This window comes from Lipophrys pholis (assembly GCF_963383615.2).
Source record: "Lipophrys pholis genome assembly, chromosome: 3".
In the NCBI taxonomy this organism is placed as follows: Eukaryota; Metazoa; Chordata; class Actinopteri; order Blenniiformes; family Blenniidae; genus Lipophrys; species Lipophrys pholis.
In genome coordinates, this window is record NC_137627.1 from 8,711,628 (window position 1) to 8,734,704 (window position 23,077).

Consider the following 23,077-nt stretch of genomic DNA (forward strand, 5'->3'; position numbering starts at 1 on the left):
AAAAGCTTTTTCCAATTAAATTCAACTCAAAGTATCCAAATTGAACTTTTTATGTTTTTTTTTGTCCTGTTGTTGTATGTGCGTGTATTTCTTTTTCTACTTGTAATAAAAATAAAGTAAAAAAGAAAATGTATCCAAATAGTATGCACATGGCAGAAACGTATATGCTTTTAACAAAGGGAATTAATCCTTCACGCGATGTGAAACATTTTACTCTTCATAACCACAAACCACACGGGGCACCAACAGCAGCAATGGAAGGGGATCTGGCCTATTTAATCCATTAGTGTTTTACAATATGTAGACGGACAGCTGCGTATGCAGGTCTTACCTGGAAACAAGTGGAACCATAAAAAAACCAAACATGCATTGTGACGCTTTCGGCTCCATTCTGTTGGTTCTTGGGTCCTGCTACCGCTTATTTGGAGATTCTGATTCTGTCTCGTGTTTCAGGCTCCTGGACTTCATCTTCTCATGTCTTGTTGCTGCGCCCCACCCTGATGTGTTGATTGTCTTCACCTGGTGGCTTCTGGGATATATTGTCTGTATGTATTCTGTGTGTTCTGCTGGCCCCGATCCGACCGTGTTTCAGTGTGAATAGCGCGTCAGTGACAGTGATCCGTGGCCGGGGCGACCATGAGCATCGGGTTTTTTTTAGGCTCCGCTTGAGGAAACGCAAGTTTGAGACGCCGACTCTAAACAGGCCAATGGAGAATCTGAGGGGTGCAGTGAAAACTACACAAAGAATGAAAGGATCTGCTGCTAACAACCTCCCTCAGAGGTCCCGTGGCGAATCCATGCTTCAATCTGCCAAAGCAGAACAGCCATCAAAATGGCTGAAGACACAATGTGAGACGTCAGCGTGTGAAGGCTTTACACCAATGGAAGACGCCTAGGGATGTCTGTGCGCTATGATGGTAAATCAGTATGTATGTATGTGAAAGAAAAGTGGTTTGTGCTTACGTTGCACAGCAAAACTATCCGTGTTTGATTTCCGACTTTCTGAGAGCAGTATTCATGTTCTCCCTGAGCACTTCTACGGTCTTGAAAACAGGCAAGGTTAATTGCCGACTCTGCATTGGGGGTTTCATCTATGAAAAAAAAAAAAAAAAAATGTTTAAGCTTAAATACATCAAAACAAACTTAAATGAATGACAGAAGTTGTCTTTGATCTCCATATATCTTTATTATCTGTTTTTTTCCCATATATTTTTTTAATAGCTTTATACTATACAGGTGTATTTCTCAATACAGTCTTTTATTGACATACATAGATCTTACATAAAATTCAGAGGTACGAGCGAAAGAGAGGCAAGAGGGATTTTCTTTTTTTCTTTTTTTTTTTTACTTTCATCATAAGATATTTTGGCCTTTGACAAGACAACAGGAGATTACATCACACACACACACACACACACACCCACACACGCACACAGGCACGCAGACAATTGAAGTACAATATACCCACACCATTGCACGCAAGCATCAAGGGGTTTAAACGCCTCTAAACCACATGCACACCGGCCCGTCACTCACTCACTCACTCACAGAAGGAGGAGACAGGTTTTTACAGGATAGATTACACACCAATACCAGACCGACCAGTAAATACACATGTAGATGTACAGTACTTGCCATGTTTTAAATCCTGCCCCTACACACACAAATACACTCTCAACAAACACACACACACACACATACACACACGCACGCACACATGATTTGTATTCATTTTTTTGGGGTTGAAATTAAAGAGCAGTAACGCTGATATTCAGACTGTGATACTGATAATGGTATTAGCTCCGATCCGTATTTGGCTTGTATTACTGACAGTAATGCAGCATGACAACAGAGTGCAGGACATCACTGCGAATAAACAAAGACCATCAGCGACAATCCAGAACAACATTGAAAGTGAGAATTAAGAGGAAAACAAAGTTCAGCATGGATAGATGGTAAAATAAATACACATCTCATATTGCAGGAGGAATATGCATCGGTCCTGTCTGTAGTTTAGTTCCCACGGGGTTTTGTAACAGTCTGTTATACACACACACACACGCATACACGCACACACACGCACACACACACACACACACAGGTCACTACCAGACAGTGCTTCACAGTGTAGGGACCTCATTGCAAATCTGGCGTTCGTCCAAGATGCCTCAAAAAAAAAAAAAAAAAAAAAAAAGCTGGCGACAGCAACAAAATCGAAAAATCTTTTAAAATATAAACAGAACATACATCATTTATTTGGCTTCAGTGACAGATTTTTTTTTTATAATTTTCTTTTTTTAAAGATACCTGAATTTTGCTACATATTAAAATGCATAACTTAACAACACGATGACGAGAATATGAAGAATGAGCGTGGAGCCATCTCTATTTATCCGGCCTTGTTTAACTGGAGTTCACTGAGCAGTGAACTCCAGTTCGAGTGCACGTTTTATCCTCCACGCCAAACGTAGATGGTATCACACTTTATAGAAGTACATAAAACGTCCGTTACTGCTACATAACCTTAAGTTGCTCGCCACAAAACGTGGGACATTTAGATCTGGGTTTATGCACTGCAGAAACTGAACAAGCATGAGGGAACCAGGCCAAACCAAGACAAACAGAAAGGTATTGGCTCCTGGAACACAATTTCTGGATTCTGGCGGCGGAGAGGAGAGCAGATGGATGACATGTGAGATAAGAGGCAAAGACGGTGAGAAGTAGCCCCCTTGTCCTGTAGTTTTGCAGTATGGCCAGAAGAGGGCGCTCGATGCAGTTTGAGGCACCTTCTTGGAGGTCCGGAGTTGGTTCACACTGCGTTGGTCACAATGAAGTTTCTGTGGTTGTCGTTGCTTGGCTCTGGAGTAATGCTTTTTAACAGGCGCTGCAGAGACACAGATGGAGGGGAAAAGAAACAAGCTAAACCGCAGGAATATATAAATAAACACAGATCCAGGGAGTCTTTAGAATTTAAAGAAGGTCAAAATAGCCGTGAGAAATGAGTGGTTTTGACTTGGATGCTCAGTTGTTTGTTAGAAATAAGAGTAAAACTGTCAAAGAGGGATTCTGACAGGGCGTCGCACAGTGAAAGCGACTCTTTACAATTCTGCAAGGACATTTCTTTCAAAAAATGGGACTGCATTGGTAGTTTTACTGTTAATTCAGCCGCATCACACAATCCAAACACATGTATTTTAGGTTAACTGTCCTGAGGTGTATAATGCGTGATTATGAGTTTGTCTGTTAGCCATGACATACACGAGAAACTTGACTGGAGTCTATAGTGTTAAGCTTTAGCTTCCATACTTGGATACAGCAGGTGGAATAGAAGATGAATGAGTGAATGGTTGTAGATAGGTGTAGTAAAATCTTGCAGATTGATTCTGAAACATTTCAATCTTCAATTTTGGAAATAGTCTGAAAATCATGTTTTGAAAAGTCAAGCCATTCTCAGGTCAATTAAATACCAAACATGTTTAAATGTTCACCGTTACATGCAAAAACTTAAAAAAGAACATTATTGAAACTTCCTTTCAGGACAAATTTTTCCTTTGAAAGCTGATTTATTTGGGATTAAATTGATCCATATTAATTTTTCAATACCACAATCCTTGTGAAAGCTAATCCTAAACAGATCTAATTTCATTAAATTATTGGTTAACATTAAAAAGAGCATTAACTGCATTGAGACGTTTACATAAGTGTGAGCGAAAGCACTCGCCAACCAGTTCACAAAGACGCGTCCCGACCCTGCTCGGCCTCGTGTGTTCGTCAGAGTCACGGGGCTGCTCTCTGCTTTCACCCTCATTTGCACACACACACACGCACACGCGCACGCACACACGCACGCACGCCGCCTGTGTTTGTACACGTATGTCAGTGTAATTGTGTGTGCGCTGGCAGCAGAGTCAATACTGGGCAGCAGCTCGTCTCTTTGAAGTCCTCCTGCCTTCTGTCAACCTTCACACAGGCTCCGGTCAGATAATGTAGCAGTGATGATGATTGTGGTGTAGATGTCCTTATTGGTATCCCCCCCCCCCACCCCCACCCAAGTGGCAAAGTGTTGTGTGATTTTATTGGTGATTATGATGCAGCTTTTCTGCTTTTACCCTTTGCCTTTAAGTCTGACAACAGGTCGGCCTGCGTTTTGTATCCGTGTGAGCGAGCGGTGCCCGTGTCAATGCTCATTTTTGTCTTCCTTCCTGCTAATCTTTGGCGAGGGCCTCCTCACTCCTTTGATCCTAATCTCCTGAATGTCCTGTCATGTGTTCACAGGAGAGGGGAGACCCTGACGGTGCGCGGAAAGACAAGAGCCAGAGGAGATCTGTGCTGTTGGAGACGAGTCAGTTAGAGAACAAAGATCAGCTGAGGACGCAGGGCAGGACAGTGAAAGAGGTGTGTGTGTGTGTGTGTGTGTGTGTGTGTGTGTGTGTGTGTGTGTGTGTGTGTGTGTGTGTGTGTGTGTGTGTGTGTGTGTGTGTGTGTGTGTGTGTGTGTGTGTGTGTGTGCATGTGTGTGTGTGTCCAGAGAAGACTGAAAAAAGAAGACGGAATGGTAAAATAAGACAATCCTGTACCTGTTTGAAGGAACCCTTAGCATTGAGCAAGTGGTAGAACATGTAGGCAGGCACACAAATGAAGGAGGACACCCCGATGCAGTAGCCCAGGACCGTGGTCCACGGTGGGTAGTGGTAGTTGAACAACCTGACCTCGGGAGGGAAGGCCAGGAAACTTATGATGATGAACTGCAGGGGGAGGGGGGGGGGAAGCAAATCCAAGATCAGAGGTGAGAAGTTTCTATCTGGATCACTAAACACCTCAGACTGTGACGTGAGCGTGTTGATGAGGCTGACCAGCAGAAAGCAGGGGCAGATGGCCACCCAGCAAACCCTCCAGAAATAACCCGGGTAGAAACCGAGCATGTAATGGATGTCATTACAGAAACGCTGGGTACCTGGAACACACCGCAAACACCGCTGAGTCAAAAATCCTTGTAAGGAGAGGAAGAACGTTGATGGACGGGACAAAACAGGAATAGTTGCACGCTGTATTTCAAAACTCAGGTGTTAATACTAACAAGAGAGGAACAAAAAACACTTGCAGCATCATGTTAAAGCAGTTTTGGTTCGCTCACCGTAGAACCAGGAAACGGCGATAACTTCGAGCAGCACCACGGTGATGACCGCAGGGCCTGTGGCGTACTCTTCAAACAGCTTCACCACGAACGCGCCGCCCTGCGACACGAAATTAACATGCAAGTTTCTCCTCCTCTGCTCAATTGTTGTTGGTTTTTTTTTTTTACAGAAGGGAGATAAAATGTCTCTCGCTTCACTGCAATTAAAGCAGACCAGACAAAAGACGTCAATTGAATGTGAGAAGCTGTTATATCGGAGATTGAGACTTCAGAAATCAACACAACCCTCACAATATTTCTTCACATTAGACAGTAATTTTTTTGGTTTAAATTCCAGATTCCCTGTATTTTTAATAAGAAAAAAATGTTGCTGTCAATGTACTTTGACCGATAAGCAATAAATAAGATTTACCGATGGGTGCTCGTCACAGTCAAGTCTCTAACGGAAACATTTTTATCTTATCTGCATTGCATTTATGACATTATCAAGAATCAATTACACTAATAAAATGTGAATTTTATGGACCGAACTATGTCAGATACAAATTAAAATGATAAAAATAAGCGCCAGTGTAAAACTATAGGTACAGACTATATATAAAGATCTGGCCTTTCAAATTGAAACGTCCAGTCGGCACAAGAACAGTAAACTCATTACAGTGATTAATTGTTCGATGGGCCTAATTTAAATTAAGCTGGTATGAAAGTTTTTTGAATGGATTTTCAACATGCACTACGGTTGCATAAAGTTTTCTTTCTTTTTTAAAGGTTCTGATATATTACGCCGTTCCTAAATAATTGTATTTTCTGCTTTTTTTTTTTAATCTTTATATTTCAGTCTATCTTATTATCTCTTTGCTTGTAATTTTTTCTTTTCATTGTTTCGTTCTAAAAACACTTTGAACTGCTCTGCTTGCGGGCGCTGCACAAATAAACCTGCCTTGTCTAAATAACCCAACACTAATTCTCTGCGGACAAGGCAGGCTTGCTCGCGACATGTATGTAGTGTATATTTAACTTACATATGTGAGCGTGGAGAGAGCCCCGAGGTAGCAAACACACACCAGGCCAAAGACAAACAGCTCTCGTCTCTTAGCCAGGACATCGGGGAACTCGTCGAGCATGGCTGTGATCACCCCCTCCAAACCTGCAAACTGGAGGAGCGAAGAAGGACCAAAGGAAAGGAAAACATCAGGGGAAGATCAGCGGAAAGAAAGTGGCGGAGGATGAGAATGTGAAAAAGTCACAAGCGGAGTTGATTGATTGCAGGGGCGATTACTCACCTGCCTGTTTAGCGTCTAAGTTATTGAAGCCAACAACAATGTGGCGCCGTTTGGCAAACCATACCTGTGTACTTTGTAGGATTTAGAAACAGGAGCCGTTGTGTAGGGCGGTTCCCTACGAATTCAAGCACACCGACATGTTTTGCCGTAATATCCTCAGTCATAAAATCGAGGAGCGTAGCCGCCTCGATGCTGATCCCACACTGATTATCAGCGTGCGATAAGAACCTCACAGGTCTCTCCAGCTGGCTGCTTCTGAGCAGATACACAAAGGCCGATGGAGACAAGGCCACCACACAACGGTGATATGAAACTCCTATCACTTTGTTTTGTTTGACCGTTATTCAAAATGGAACCGAGAAAATGAATAGTATCCCTCACGCTCATGGAAATACAAGCACGACCGGCAGATACGAGAACAAGGTGTTTGTCCGAGTAATCATCAAATATGAGACCTCGGCGTCAAGGTGTGAGAAAGAGATCCAGGAGAACCTGGAGCGAGGAGATTACAAAACGGGAGTGAGGCGAGCCGACTCACCGTGCTGTCCAGGCCCAACATGATGATCATGAGGAAGAAGATGATGGCGAAGAAAGTGGCGGCGGGCATGTTTGCTATGGCTTCTGCATAAATGATGAAGAGCAGACTGGGACCTGGAGGGACAAAAGAAGAAGCAGATCAAAAAGCAGCAGCTGCATTGATTCAGGCGGTGGAGCAGGTCTGCGCAGGGTTAGAGGGTCAATCTGAATATAACGTCTATCCTGTGACATGCGAAGGGGAACGGGACGATGTACTCTTAGTCTACATGTTAGCGCCACTGCTGGATTATCTAATCCCTTCTCGTAGTGGTAAAAGCTTCTTGCTGATGTTGTCTGCTGCTCTCCCGCTGTTATGTCCTACCTGCATCTTTGGCCACGGCATCCACAGACTGCTGCCTCATCTCAGCCATGTAGCCCAGCACGGTGAAGATGACGAACCCAGACAGGAAGCTGGTCAGACAGTTCACAGAGCTGGTGACCAAAGCATCTCTGAGAGGGACAAAAGTTTGGATGACCAAGTTAGACCCTCTCTGTACAGCGTGATCATCTGAGCCACTGCATTGTATTTACACTTTGGAGAAGATGAAGAACTTAAGAGAAGATGAAGAACTTAAACCACACTGCGCCTTCCTACTAATGGATGTCAAGATCTAAAAGCCACCAACGAGCATAATGATGTCTGGCTATTATAAAATTCATGTGTCGCTTTCACTAAACAAATTCAAGGAGAAAGACGTTTTCAAGATGAAATAAAGGAGAAATTCAAAAGAAAGGAACCCTGACACGAAAAGGCATTCTACCGAGCCCCAGATTTCTCCTGCTGTACCCCACTGGTGCCCCTCCAGACCCATTAGGGTCACCGTTTAAAGTCAAATGTTCAAATTTCGCAAAACAATACTTCAAATTAGGCATTTCCATTAAAGTGCACTTCATAGGAAAGTGTTTAACAACAGTGAGAGTCACTTTGATATGCTAAAAAACGTGGGAAATAAGTAGCTGAGCTGCTCTTACTTGTAGCAGTTGTTGTGAAACGGGTTGTAGCTGGCAAACGCCAGGAGCACGCCAAACCCCGGACCCAGAGAGAAGAAGATCTGAGCCGCTGCATCAATCCACACCTGTGAGAGATTGACAGATTAATGAAGGCGACACGTGGAGACATTAATAAAAACATGCAGGCGATAAAGAGAGCGACAGCAGGATATGAGTTGGTAAGGTGGGTTAAGGATGTTAAAGAGATAATGGACAGTGAGAACCAGAACGGGGCTGGACGTCTCCTGGTCCCACTGCACTCACGGTCGTGCTGAGCAGTTTCTCCCAGTCCGGCTTGAGATAGAAGACGACGCCCCTCCACGCACCGGGCAGAGTGGCCCCGCGAACCAGCAACACCAGGAGGACCAGGTAGGGAAACGTGGCTGTCACCCAAACTACCTAATGCAGCCAAGAAGAGCACAGGCAACACAATGGACTGATTCTGAAAACAAACTGAGATGTGCAAATGCTAAATAGACTTCTTGTTTCTTTTTACTGCAAAGGTTTTGTAGAGGTGAAAACATCAACGCTCTAGTAGAGGACTTTTGAAAGACGATGTGCGTTTGAAACTGCGGCTACAATGGCAACAGAAGTACAAATTAAAAAATAAAAACTTATTTTGAAGACAGAGACATTTAAGACAGAGGATTTAAGGTTACCTGCTAGACCTTTTCTCACATCATCCGAAAGCTCTGACAGCAAAAAAGCTTTGAATAAAACTGTTTGAAAGGCAGCTGAAGTGACTCTAAATAATTTGAATAATCTAGTTATATTATTTGTTCAACCTTTCAGTCAACTTTTCCGTGGTTAAAGACGATAATGACATTTGTAGGTTGAAACCCCCCAAAAAAATCCAATCTCACCTCTATAATCTGACGTATAGTTTCATTTTTACAATGTAAGCCACAAACCATTTAACGTGAGGAAAGCTCTGCTAAACACCATTGTGGACATGAGGGATGATGATGATGAAGGCAACAGCCAATGGCAGGAGGACCTGCTGATGGTTTTCTTTTTTTTCCGCCTGGGTCTAAACGTTCGTTCATCCATCCATCCGCTCTAACTGACACCCTCCATCAGCCATGCAGGCGCCCTCTCAGCTACCTTCCCAGACGTCTTGACTCCCTTCCAGATGCTGAAGTAGACGATGGTGAAGATGAAGAGCAGACAGAGGGCCAGTTGCCAGCTAACAGAGCCCAGCTGGTGCAGACCCGGCGAGCGGTGGACCTGCAACACCTGCCGGCTGAGGAGAGAGGACAGGAAGTGGCGCACGCGTTTAGAGTTGGGGTAGAAGAAGACGCAGGGAGATGAAGGAGAGAACGGGAAGGAAAAAGGGAAGACGTGGAAGTAAAGTTGGGCTTTTGGGACCAACCCAACACAGTTAAGTTGGGATTCCTTGTTGAATCACAGACTAAATAAACATTTTCAACTTCTAAGACAGTGTGTTCGTAACTTATTTCAGTGATAAACCCCAAGGAAGATTTTTTTTTTTTTTTTAAAGCGAATTATCCTGATTAATATTACAGCTGCCTCTGTAAGATCTGCAATATCTACTGGCCCAACAAGATCACAAATTAAGAACTGAATAAGAAGATGGACCGTACAAGCTGTCAATGGATGGAGGAAAAGAGGCAGGCCAAGAACCACCTGGTGAATGAGTGAAGAAAGAACGAGAAGAGACGGTTCTGTCATGGGGCAAAGTGCAAAGCTCAGGACAGGGCAAAGCATTTTTGACTGGGGAAAAAAACAAAACAACATAAGACTGTCAGCAACTGATTGAATTTAGTGATTAATCAAATTTTGTAACTGAGCACAAATGTGCAAAATATCCATAAAAAAAAAATAGTTAAATACAATGTTGTACCCGTATACAATAATTGACCAAAATGTTTTCGGTTAATAATAAAAGTTTGTTTTAAATTCAATTCATAATAATATGAAATGTTCACAAAAAAAAAAAAGGTTTCGAAGGATGAGAATAAAACACAAGATTCTTTTTACATAGTCTGCAACTGTTGTAATGTTTTTTTTAAAACAGTAAATTCAGTATGGAAATTGTTTGTTTCAATATATATATAATTAATAGTGTAACCCTTCACTCATTTCTATTTATCATGGCTTCTCTTCAACGCCCCCAAAAGCCCTCTGGCCCCCCAGCCGGGTGAGACCCATTCCACACTCTACAAGCTCCTGATGTAGGGAGGGAAAAAAAAAAAAGAGTGACAGAGAAGATGAGATACACTTTACAACCCGGGGCGAAATACAGGAAAAGGACAGAGACTGTAAGGAAATAGATATGATTGAAAGGAACAGTAGGGAATAGAAATACCCCACGAGATAAGGAAAGGGACACCAAGAGGCAAAAAAGAAACAAAGAGTCTGAGAAAGCTACTAAATAAGTCATGATGTAAAAGTAGGATTCAGGGCAAGGGTTTCCCATTCACTGAAATTAAAATATAAGAAAAATATATGAGCGAAAACAAACCGTCTGTATTGCGCAGGAGGGTCAACATCTGGTCACAGGTTAAACCCACACAGCTCGAATGATAAAACGGGGACGTGATTTATGTTGAAAACAGGAAATTCTGGCGCCAGGCTGGGTCGTGGAATTTGTTACTTTTAAAACCTTTATTAGGAAAAGTCAACTGCGGATAAACCCTGGATGTGTCTCCGTTGGACAGATGCGGCGTCAAGAGCGGCTGATAAGGCCGAGCAAAGCGGTCAAGAATAATAAAGACATTGTTCTGAAAGGGCCTCGAGATACGCAAAAGTAAATAAATATATGAAACATGTAAAACCTGACTGCTTTGAATGAGTCTGGGTGGTTACTGTGAACTAAAAGCTCCGAAAAACATTTATTTCCTACAACTACTCGATGTACTAGTACTTGAAAAAGTACAGAATTTATAAAAATGTTGACCTCCTTGATCATTTTCCTCAGATTGGTCATTTTCACTCTGGTTTAACTTCTGTCCTCCCATGCCATGGTGCACTTTAAAATTTATTTTAAATTTTTTTTATACGGACCGGAAACGCCCAAACCAACCCTGTAATCGCTCTCCAGAAAGTCACCCTCCCTTCATCCGCCTGGCATCTCCCTCCTGCCGTACCCTTCCCTCCTCACGCCCTCTACATCCGACTTACATGCACTTACGTATAGAACTCCTCGGCGGGGGACGTGGACGAGTTGGACCACGACACGTTGTGGTCGGACGACATGTAGCGGTTGCAGTTGGCCGTGTTCCAGCTGTTGCCGCACGTGGTCCAGGGCAGGGTGGGCCGAAACGAGGACAGCAGGTAGTACAAGGCCCAGGCCATGATGGTGTTGTAGTAGAAGGCTATGTAGAGCGCGATGATGCAGATGGCGAAGCCTATCCCTGTGTGGGTGAGAAAACAAATGAAATGATTGAACGTGTGGTTATGCGACACGGGCAAGTGTGTTCCATGAGAAATCAGTAGTGTTTTCACGATAATTCAAGTTTGTTTGTTTGTTTGTTTGTTTGATTTTCGGGCAAGCGGTTGACATTTCCAAACAGCAACAATTTGCATACCATCAAAATTCTCAGCATCTGGCATTTGGCGTGGAAATGTGACAATTTCCATAACAGAGAGTCAGTCCACCTCACTAAATGGGCAACAACAACAAAATAAAACGGGGGGATGGTCTTCAAGGGAACTCCACAGAGTTATATGAGCTGTCTGTCAAGTCACACTGACATCTTCATCTTTATTGTTTGGTTTTCCTTCGACTGACCGAGCCATTGCGATGGGCTTTCTCTTTTTCTCTGCTCCCTGCATCCCCCCCCCCCCCCCCCCCCCCCCCCCAAAACCACGATTTACCTTTGAAGATGGGGCAGATGTGCTTCCAGATGGAGATGCAGCCACTGCGGTGGAACTGGCCGAGAGCCAGCTCCATGTAGAACAGGGGCACGCCTCCGAACACCGCCATCAACAGGTAGGGCAGCAAAAAAGCACCTGGACAGAGGCAGCGGGGGGGGGGGGGGTGGTTAACAGCGCAACAGGTTTGAAAGTGAAAATATCCACCCCGCCCCTCCAAAAAAAAAAAAAAAAAGGGGAGGGGGGATAATTGCAAGGAAGAAAGAGTTATGGAGGAACACTTAAAAGGCAATTACACTCTTGAGAAACGCTGCAAATTCACACACCATCTATAATCCTTGTGGTCCCCTCAGTAGCCCACAATCACCAGAAGAGCTGAAGAGCACTCTGTAAAAACCATCAAATATTGTACGAGCCCCATCATTTACATAACCCAAGTCCATTCAAAAACAACAAGGTGTGTTTTCCCACTTTTATATCATTTTGCATTTAATGTGTGCACTGGGAACACAGTGTGTGTGTGTGTGGGGGGGGGGGGGGGGGGGGGGGGGGGGGGTCATTTTCTTTAAAGCACATGATAAATTACAACGACTTAATGTTGGCTCAGTCCATGCCAAGAATTAAAAGCCATATGGACGGAACAGAAGCCGGACGGTAGCCAGACCTTCAAGACTCCCCAGCTTCATGTGCAGTTTGATAACACATCTCTGCTTCCCTTTTCCCAATCTGATGATAAACTTATTTTACGCGCACATGTTGCTTTTGTGCGTGCGGCCGCACGTGCACGCCTCTTTGTGACATGAACGCAGAGATAAGAGTTGATTGAGCAGCTGCCTGGGAGGACAGGTTATTAAGCAAGCACACAGAGACTGAAGGCGTTCTCATAAAGAAAAAAAAAAAAGAAAAAAAAATCACAATTAATACTGTTGCCTCTATCAAGTGTCTCCCAGTCTCCATCTCTACCTCGCTCTGCGAGACACACACACAGAACACAGGAAATTGCAAAGATTTTATTATTGCAAATTCAATATAAAGGGATGCCCTCTGTTTCACCGCGAGGTGAGGTTTGTGTAGGAGCAGGGCATGTCGGACTACGGCAACTTTGCGAAGGCACAAGATCACCTGTGTGCGACGAACAGGCAGACTTCAGTTGCCAGTTGTGAACGTCTCAGTGGACTGAAGCTGCTTCGTTTGGACAACAAAATGATGATACCCCAGAACACACGAAGATGCATGATGTAAAAATGTTTAACATTTTAAAATATAAATGGTGCAGTTGAGTTGAAAGCGTTTTCTTCTCATGACGACACCACTGTCCCACCCGCCGCCTTTCGCCCTGCCGACACCCACCTCCTCACACCCGTCACCCGCACTAAGCACCGAACCGTGGGGGACCGAGCCTTCGCCGCTGCCGCTCTGGAACTCACTCTCTCAACCCATCAGGAACACGGACTCAGTCCAAAACCTCAAAACCCAACGGGTCAAACTTGCTTTTCCTTAACCTCTTCATTTAATTTCTATTGTTACTTTCTTTTTCTTTATTCGTGTTTCTCCACTGTGAAGCGGCTTTCAGTAAAAAAAACGAAAAAAAAAGTGCTATACAAGTCTGATGGATTATTATCGTTATTATTATGACCTCGCCCCTTCTCTCCCACTCGTACTCTCATGCTCCTCTCCCCGCTAACACCTTTTTGCCTCCTCACCTCCTCCGTTCTGGTAGCAGATGTATGGGAAGCGCCAGACATTTCCCAGATCCACGGCGTAGCCAATCACAGACAGCAGGAAGTCCATCTTCTTGCTCCAGGTCTCTCGGGGTCTCTCTAGGCTAGTCTGCTGAACCACCAGAGTCCTGAGGCTTCCCAGTCGGGCTGAGGACCCGGAGCCTCCCCCGGGCCCCGAGGCTGTGCCCACGGCGCAGGCTGCGGTCCCCGGTCCCTCCCTGGGACTCTGCGGACTGGATGCGGTGAAGCCATTGGACACCTGTTGACCAGAACCGGAGGTCAGGCTCTTGGGTCCTCTGTCTGCAAGACCGTCAGCCAGCATCAGTCGACTGTTGTGCCGCTGAGTCCCCTCCTCTTCTCCCCCCACCTCCACGCTGCCTTTGTCCTTCTCGCCCTCATTCTCCCCTTGGTCCATTGTCAGCATGCTCGTCATCATCATGTCTTGTTTCTCCATTGGGTCGCGTTGATGTTGGTGTTGGCGAAGGCGGTTAGGGGTGGAGAGAGGCTCTCAGTGGCGACGAAGGGAATGTGGCGTTGCTGTCTGATATGGTGCCCATCAGGGGAACAGGGGGGTTAGGAGGGCAAAGGAATGGTGAGGCGAGGAGTGGGGGACACGTCTGGAGGAAAGACGAGGTTGTCCCGCTCGGACAGGTAAAAGAGACGGGGGAAGAGCAGGAGAGCAGAGCTAAAAGTGGAGAATGGGGCCAGAATGAGGGGAGGTGTGCATGTGGGAGAGGACTGAAATGTGCAAAGAGTCTGTTGAGCAAGAAGGAATAAGAGCAGGCTGCTAAGAGACAGAGGAGGGGATACGAGAGGAGCGATGTGTTTGAACAGGATGTGGCCAGCAGAAAAGTTACAAGAATCTTGGATCTTCTCCACCAGCGGCTCGTCCTGATGGAGCGAACTGCAAGACAGAGGGAAAACACACCGATAATCCAGAGGAAAAGACTTAATCCATCCTTTATTACTTGTCCGTAAACTTCCACAAAACAAATATAATGCGGTAGAATTAATGTTTGGAATATAATGATGAAAAACTGTTTGGAAGAACTAAATCAGATGTTGTCTTACGCGATTTTTATCTATTTGAAATAAGAAACCCTAAATCTGAGGAACAGTGCAAATTAAGGGGATTGTGCCGGGACATCCTGATTCACTGGCTAAAACCTTTTCCTCATGTTTCTCATTTGACGCTATCTGTTGCATAACCTGTTTTGATGTGTGTCTAATCAAAGCCGCATAATGGGGAGAAATGAAGGAACATAAGGACACAAGGACCAGGATGAAGGCGCCAGCAGAGAAACACAAGGACAACTTTCGTGGCAGAAGACTCCAATTCTGCTCAACAGGTTGTCCATAACACGCTCGCTGAACAGAAAAATCTGAAGCGTAACCTAAAATAATCAAATGCGAGGAGAGCCACTAGTTCTAATTGCTTTTTCAGTTCTTTTAAATGATTTTGACATAGTTTAGACTATTTTAGCAAAACTGCTTGAAAATTCAAAGATGCATTCAGCAAAGAGTAACATTATAATGCAGGAAAAGTGAATACATTTCTGCATTACTTACATTTATATTAAATTGCAAAACATTATTACATTGGTTTAAAAGTTATTTAAGTTGTTTGTTTTTTTTACTTTATAAACACAATTTAGATTAAAAAAATATCAAAAATACCACCTAAGAGTCTATCGCGAGTCATAGCTCAAACTCAGACACAGTCTGAGGGGGATTAGATTGTTTATAGTATTAGATCAATTAGTTATGGACGCCAGAGTTAATTTGCGCGAAACGACATTATCTTAATGGAGGACGAGGGTCCAGCAGTTTGACACGGCATGACGTTTCACCGCAGACTCCCATCTGACTGCCATGCCACCAGGAGCCCGTGATGTACCTGAATGTCAGCGCAACACAAACTTCTCTTCTGCTGGTAAACAAACACTTATGATGTAAGCAAAACACATTTTGCATACTCTGCCACAATCATCTGGATCCTCGGGCTCACGTAAGTACCCTGAAAGACGCACTCGAACGCAATCCTAAAATCAGAATTAAGTGCAATGTGCTTGTATTTCAGTTTACGGAATTAATGTTACATTCTGTGTTCAGAAGTAAATGTTCCACAAGGTGTCAGATGTTGCGCTGACTCCCAACTGCAGGTCAAGAAGAAACAATGACAAACTGACTGTATTCGAGCTGCATGTGCCAACACATTCACCGGCTGAAATAATGACAAAAACCTGCATATTTGATTCAATTTTAACTAAATTAAACTCTGCAGAATAAATCCGTGAAGGAAACTTTAAATCATTTTAGTCGTTTTGTGCGTAAAAATTCTAAATTCAAAATCTTGATATAATTGCCATCCAGGCTGTAATTAAAAACAAAGAGGCTGCAGGATGACACCACCAAGATTAAAGCAATGATAAACTGAGACACATGGAGATGGTGCTTAATAAAACAGGATTAAATTAAAGTAGACAAAACATTTTCTTCCATTTTAAAATTGTGAGAATTCCTTCAAAAAAACACGAAACTGGTAAAAGAAAATGCTAAAAGAAGCAGAGAATTGAAACTTCCTTTCATCTTCTCTCTAACTGATGCATACTTTACCTTTGGAGTGGACAGAAGAGCAGCAGCCACAACTCCTGCACAAAACTTAAAGCAATCCTGAGGCGAAACAAAAAACTTGCCCGAGAAACAGTGTGCACCAGCACATCAAGACACTGTGTTTGCCCATTGAGCTCTCAAACCCCTCTCCTTTCTTTCTCTCTCTCTCTCTCTCTCTCTCTCTCTCTCTCTCTCTCTCTCTCTCTCTCTCTCTCTCTCCCTCCCTTGCTGTCCCTCTCTCTCTGAATTGCAGCCACACACACACACACACACACACACACACACACACACACACACACACACACACACACACACACACACACACACACACACACATTGACACACAAGCTACGCTCAGACACACACAGCCGTGCAGACATGTGCGCAGATGGACGCATGGATGCATGCACTCAAACAGTAGATAATGGAGAAGCACACAAACACGGACCTGCACATTACTGCAACAAGTTTGCCTTGATGCAGTAATAATACAGAAAATAATGAAGTGCAGCCCGGCTCGGACGGAGGTCGGTCACGGCACCGCACTCATTAAAGCACGAGAACACGATCACACAGACAGGGGGAAGTCCTACCCCGGTAGAAGTTGTTTTTACAATGTGGGGCTCTGTGTCAGGGTGCTACACTCGCTACTGTCTTGTGGGCATGCACGAACACACTGCCAACCACGGGTGAGTTTCCTGCCGAGCTGGAGTCCACACACACACACACACACACACACGCACACACACACACACACACACACACACACACACACACACACACACACACACACACACACACACACACACACACACACACACACACACAGAGAGTGTTTGTTCCATGTTTTATTTGTTCTCGCCTACTCTCACCTGTCTGTCTCTGATCCCTGTTTGCATTCTTTCTGCTGCACACCTGCTCAGAAGAAACCAGCCTGTTGCTGATTTGACCCTTGTTGCTGGTATATTGTCAGTGTAGTCTAAATGCTAAAAACAAGAAAGAAAAAAGAGTGCATTACTGATGATTCTCTGAGTCCCTGAATCATATCGGGACTCCAAGCTAAGCTGTGGGAGGATTGACCGTGGAGCCAAACTGATTTCCTGCAGCTACACTCCTCCAGGATTTTGCCGCAATTCGAAACTTTTGCCCAGTTGAGCAGAATTTCAAGAAATTAAAAAAATCCCATTTATACAGATGAGGTCAACATGGTAGAACAGTCACATAATTAAATAGAAAGGCTGTTATACATAATATTACCAGCATTAAAACCATGATCCTGTACTGTGGTACAATGAAAGAAGACGTTTGTTTTTTATAAACTTGGTAATATACAGAACTCCCAATCCTGCTTAAATAAAACTATATAAATACAAGGTTGATTATACAAGTACGACAATTGAAAAATCATGTAAATCTCATTAAAATAATAAAAACATTTTTTTATATATTTGACCAATAGCATTATTGCTGCACAGCGCTGCAGCAATTAGCATTTTTAACAGGAAGTGAGAAAACGCCCAGTTCAAGTGCGGGGTGTAGTTTGATTGTTCTAGCTATGACTTTGTTTTTGTTTGTCCAGGTACTATGATTTGTTTCCACAGTTCAAAAACATGTGTTTGAGATGAATTGGTGACTTTCAGTGTTCGATAGATGTGAACATTAGTGTGTCTTTCTCCTTCCTCTGTGACGGACTCTCTTTTCACCCAAAGTCAGCTGTGATCAGCTCGTGTACTTTATGACACCAAAGTATGATAAAGCAGTATAGAAAACTATGGTAAGAGCACTATGACTGTTTGTAGGAAGCAATTCAGTGTTGTAGCGTGTACGTAGGCCGACTGGTCGTTATGGATGAGTTCGCTCAGCGGCTACATCCGATGAAATGCAAGATGATTGATAGAAAAGGGAGGAACAAAAAAGAATGAAGACTTGCTCAAACTATATTTCTCTTTGGTCGCTTGCAAAATAGTGGGCTCGCATGTGGATTCCTTCTTTGATGGATGGCCTAACAATTCATCTGATTCCTGACAAGAGAAGCAGATAGGACAGGTGTGGTCAACCTTGAAGGTTCCGTTTTTCACCAAATCTCACGTAGGTGTCAAAGGTACAACAACATTTTATTTCCGCAAATCCAGCCTTGGTCTTGAATCTCAGCCAGTCTAAAAGCCCCTCTGGTGACCCCGAGTGAGAACAGGCCGTTTCTGTCCTGTACTGTATTTCTATTCTACAACGATCTGTGTCTGTCCACACCACCCTCGAGAGAAGACGCGGCTTTCCGGTACTACGCGTGGATTTATCGCTACGGCTCGGAGAAACGCTGTTTTTCACTCATGCCAGTTTGAATACGTTCAGCCTTTGTGGCTGCTGCAGCAGCACATTTAAGAATCGTCAGTTAAAAATAGTGTGTGTCGGAATATGTTACTTTGGTCGTAAGTGTTGTTGCAGCTACTACCAAGTCGCTAGCGCTAGCTCCTGCTAACTGTACGATTAACTGTTATGGGTTTTTTTTCCATATTAAACTGAATTTATTCAGTATATGAGTAACCTTTTCAAGTTTTTGTGGGAGGCTCATCCAGTATCAAAGGCCGTGGTTATTTCCGCAAATGCAGTGAAAATCTCAAACTCGCCTGTTTGAGCTCACCTGCGCTAAGAGCTAGCAATGACTGACTTTCTTCTCCTCTGGGTTCTCATACACAGGCTATGGGGACACATATTGCTGTTAGAAAACCATTATAAACTGAATTTTGCTTAATATGGGACCTTTAAGTACTGCGAGACCAGATGTGACCGAACACTTCTAAAACAAGGATATATAGGAAATTCTAAATTGGATTAAATGGGCGGCTGTGTCTCAGTTGATGGAGCCGGTGGTCTATATATTGAAAGATTGCAGCAAGTTTGATCTACCGCCCTAAGTTAATTTAAAAACCCCATTCTTAATCTTTCCTGACGTCAGGGAAAGCGCTTTTCAAAGTTTGTTTTGGAAACTCTCAGGGGTGTTTCCTTAACTTTATGCGCCTGGTTTAGTGTTAGTGTTGTTTAGATCCCCACCGCTTCGGGACGTATTTCAGAATAATGACAAGATTATAACATCAGCAGGACACACAGTTCGGTTTATTCCAAGTGGCTGTCTCTTGATCAAATTTTAAATAAGAGCCTAAAATCTGAGAATTAATGAGAATAATTAGAATATTCGGCAAAGAACAAATTACCCTCTGTTAAATTTTGCATTCTGTACAGCAATTTCCTGTCGCTTACTGGCTGCCATTCAAATGCATACAGTTCAGAGATAAGCTAATGCTCACTTATATACAAACCAGACTCAATATATTGATCTAATGTCTGTGTGCCAGCTGTATTAAGATTATATGGTGCTAATTTGTTTGGTAGACAGTAAAGTACAAATATAAAAGCCTATATAGTAAAATTAAATGACAGCAGATGAGTGTTAGGAAAGTCCAAATGTAAACCTAAACAAAACAAAAATATACTCTTGGACTCTGTAAAGAAACATTTTCTATGAAGGAAATATGTTTATATCTTGTAGTGAATGAGATCTGAATGGAGTGTATTTATAAATAGTTTGCTGAGAATAGAAGGGATATCCATTTCACTTTAACATATTACTGGGAATAATAATTGGGAAAAATACTTTTTTTTTTTTTTTAGTCTTTTCCACATTGTAGATTCAGCTGCACTGAGATGTATGAGCACATTTTCGGTGAAGACGAGTCACAGAGAAACAACCTGTAGGTGGCATCTTTTCCCACTGTTTAGTCAAGACGTTGGGCAATATGAGAATGTTATTGATGATGCTTTGAGATTATGGCCTACGGCTTCCGCCCAGTCTGTGAAAAATCTGTCAGAGTGGTCGTACACCCGACAAACGTCGGTCAACACAGTCCTGTAGTGACACAAACGAGGTTAAACACGGAGAAGTAAAAGTAGTTCCTTTAGCATTTTCTGCTTTTAAAAAAAAACCAATTTGCGGCGCGTCAGAGTGACTGCATTTCACTACTATTTTCGCTGCTTTCATTTTACGGGCCACTGCGTTGATCCGTCTCGGTTTTTAAATCAGTATTTTCCTTACGGGTTGACCAGTATATTAAAGTAACATCCTGGGCAGTACCTCTAACCTTGTCTGTGTTTTGGGCTTACGTAAGAAATTTGCAATCCGAATCATCCAACAGACGTACAAGTGGTAATCCTGGATCTCGGAGATTGTGTATTAAGGAGAATACGTCATCCACAAGCTATTTTGGTTGACTGTCGCCTTTGTTCGTACAACACCAGCGGTTTAATCAGCAGAGACATTTGGACGAGCAGAGTTTGCCCGATGTCGCTCATGAGTTTTACTGCTCCGTGGATCCAGTAGCGCCGACCCGTACGAGCTACGTGCCAAAGGCTTTTAGGGCTCACACACCGGCGATGCCACATGCATAGGAAGGCATAGCCTTCAGATATCAGTTTGCGAATGCGATCAATAAGTACTCATAAAAGGTAAAAGTCAGTACTCGTCCTTTAAAAAAACGTGGTATCGGTGGATCCCTACTTATGATCAATGGATGACTCTCGTTCAAGACCTGCAGTAAACATGCGTGGCCAGCCGTAGTCTAAATCCAACTTCGTCACATCAGCGGTTTGGAAAAGCAATATAACGGTGGATCAAACTTTGAGGACGACAAGTTTATAAAACCTAAAATCCTGACATGCGACAGGTTTCAAGGTGTTGCACAATGGCGGAATATTTAGAAAGTTGCTAAAAGAAATGGCTGCAGAGGCTTACCGGGTTCGACTGCAGTGAAGGAAAGGTTGATGAGTAGAAAAGGAAAAAAAAAAGTTTGTGGGTGACAAACCACCATTGAGTCTATCGGACACTTCTGCTGCACGTAACTGGCTCAGGCCGAGGCTGGCTTATCGCTCAGGTGAAACGCTTGAATTCAGGCTAATTCTCTCAGTTCAGTGGAGTTTATGAGGCACTAATGGAAGTTTGATCACTTACTTGCAGACCGGAGGGATTTCTTTCTAAGAAATGTCAGCATTTCAGAGTAAAGCAGAGTCCATTTATGGTGATGTTGTGCTAATTATTTTGAGATTTTCTCAAAACTGTAAATGGTTAATGACCGTAATTTGCATGTTTCAGTGAACAGCGGGAACTGACCTGTTTAGCGGTGCCAGACTGTGGCCTTTGAAAGGTTTTTCAGTCAGTGTTACCAAAATAACACAGATTGAGGACATGGGGAAAGAATGCAATAGTTACTTCAAATTAGCAGTTTGAGTTTGGTTGTTTACTTGCATTTGTTTCACAACAAACTACATACTTAAGTTAACAATATGGGAAAGGTATATATCTTTAAAAGGTGTAAAAAAAACAACAACAGTGAATCAAAGTGAAAAGTTTACCTTAAAAAAAATTCATAAAAATGATAGATTTTTTAATAAATGTGACAAACAGAAATGCTTTTAAGCTAAATTATTCCAGATGCCATAACAAAATTACCCCTCGTGCAAATCTCACCTGAAAATCTCACCACACTCCAAACAAGAAAGGTCCCACAGTACATGTTTGAAGCATCAAGCTCATGCGCAATCAACTGCTTCAAAGTGTAAGAAGTGTGGTCTTACCTGGATATTTTTAGCAGGACGCTCCGTGTTGGGAGTGTTGTGAGGCGTCTGGTCATCCACAATCCCAGGACGTTGCCTATCAACGCTGACTAAACCCAATCACACAGACCACACATGCCTGGGCTTACAGTGGCCGTATTCTGCTCTGCGTGGCTTAGAACACGAACGCACATATACCCCGGCAGGCAATGCTCCCACTCACACACACTCTCACACAGACACACACACACACACACACATAGAAAAGGATCCGTGTCCCCGATCCAAGATTCCTTGATGCACATTTGTAAGAGGGCCAAAGAGGAGTGAGAGAGGAGCAGATACGCATAAATTAAGTGGCAAAATGTTAGAAATTAGCACGGCCAAACAAGTACTATGACGTGAATGGGTGTGAGGGAGATTAAAGTCCAAGCCTGTCTGTGCCCTGTTCAACCTAACCCATTTACAGCCACCTGCAACCTATCGTGCCAAAAGGCAGCATGCCAAGTACAGTAGTAGTCAGTCTTCACTGTGTGCCTGTGCGTGAAGGTGGAAAGGAGGGAGGAATGTATGATTAAAATAAGGCATCTTGAACACACACACACACACACACACACACACATCTAAAACTGACATTTACTTATTGCGTCCTTGGTTATGTCTCGTCACGCCTCCTTCCCGTTGAAAGCCGGTCGAGTGTGTGTTGAACGTCATTCCAATCAGCATCAGCTGAAGTACTAGGTTAATCCTCATTGCAACACACACACACACACACACACACACACACACACACACACACACACACACACACACACACACACACACACACACACACACCTGAAACAGAAAGTATAAAAGAAGGTATTAATTATACCAGTGGTGCCTAGTGACCAATCCTGTCTGCTTCAGCATGGGTTAATTCTTCCTGTCAGACACAAACAGCTTCTCTGGAGTATGTAAACTATGTAAACGTCAGTTTTCAAGCATCAGGACTTGTGGTGGTTTAGTTCATAAGTCCTGCTTTGTTCTGCAATCCTCACCTGATGGCAACAATAAGCCTTCATGGATTGCTTTACAAGAGAGGAGGCATTCAGGAAACTTCCCTGATTAGCCCGTCTGTTACACAGCAGGTCAAGTGGACCTGATCCAACGTTTACAAATTTACAAACAAAAAAACTTTCACAGGTTAAACTGTTTCCTATGAGCCTAATTAGTGGAATGAACATGGAAATCAGCGCCAACTTATCATGTCTGTCGCTCCTAAACCTTTAAAGATCAGCCTATAATGTGTCAGAAGATTCACACACCACTTGTGTGTCCATC

At 43.4% G+C, this 23,077-nt stretch overlaps 1 protein-coding gene across 4 annotated transcripts; it reads right to left on the bottom strand.

Moving 5' to 3' along the window:
- Window positions 1–1,346: 1,346 nt before the first annotated feature.
- Window positions 1,347–21,922, bottom strand: slc6a4a (solute carrier family 6 member 4a). Of its 4 annotated transcripts, none has more exons than XM_080460390.1 (15): window positions 21,776–21,866; window positions 13,908–14,444; window positions 13,523–13,799; window positions 11,823–11,957; window positions 11,137–11,359; window positions 9,087–9,225; window positions 8,247–8,381; window positions 7,965–8,068; window positions 7,315–7,442; window positions 6,955–7,067; window positions 6,156–6,287; window positions 5,134–5,233; window positions 4,853–4,953; window positions 4,577–4,744; window positions 1,348–2,884 (listed from the first exon to the last, which is right to left on the bottom strand). In XM_080460390.1, exons 2-15 carry the CDS (start codon window positions 13,992–13,994, stop codon window positions 2,810–2,812), a joined length of 1,917 nt encoding a protein of 638 aa, XP_080316516.1. In that variant the 5' UTR covers window positions 13,995–14,444; window positions 21,776–21,866; the 3' UTR covers window positions 1,348–2,809. The 4 variants fall into 4 exon arrangements, with proteins under 4 accessions (XP_080316514.1, XP_080316513.1, XP_080316516.1 ...); XM_080460389.1 differs by lacking the exon at window positions 21,776–21,866 and adding an exon at window positions 16,157–16,281; XM_080460388.1 differs by having other exon boundaries at window positions 1,347–2,884; window positions 13,523–14,444; window positions 21,776–21,922.
- Between the last annotated feature and the right edge of the window lie 1,155 nt (window positions 21,923–23,077).

Excerpts from the sequence above, each read along its gene's own strand:
- slc6a4a (XM_080460388.1), bottom strand. The coding sequence starts at position 13,994 with ATGGAGAAACAAGACATGATGATGACGAGCATGCTGACAATGGACCAA. Across the intron at positions 11,958-13,522 it reads CTGCTACCAGAACGGAGGAG|GTGCTTTTTTGCTGCCCTAC; the intron begins GTGAGGAGGCAA and ends GCCTCTGTCCAG. Across the intron at positions 6,288-6,954 it reads TGTTGGGCCTGGACAGCACG|TTTGCAGGTTTGGAGGGGGT; the intron begins GTGAGTCGGCTC and ends TCGCTCCTCCAG.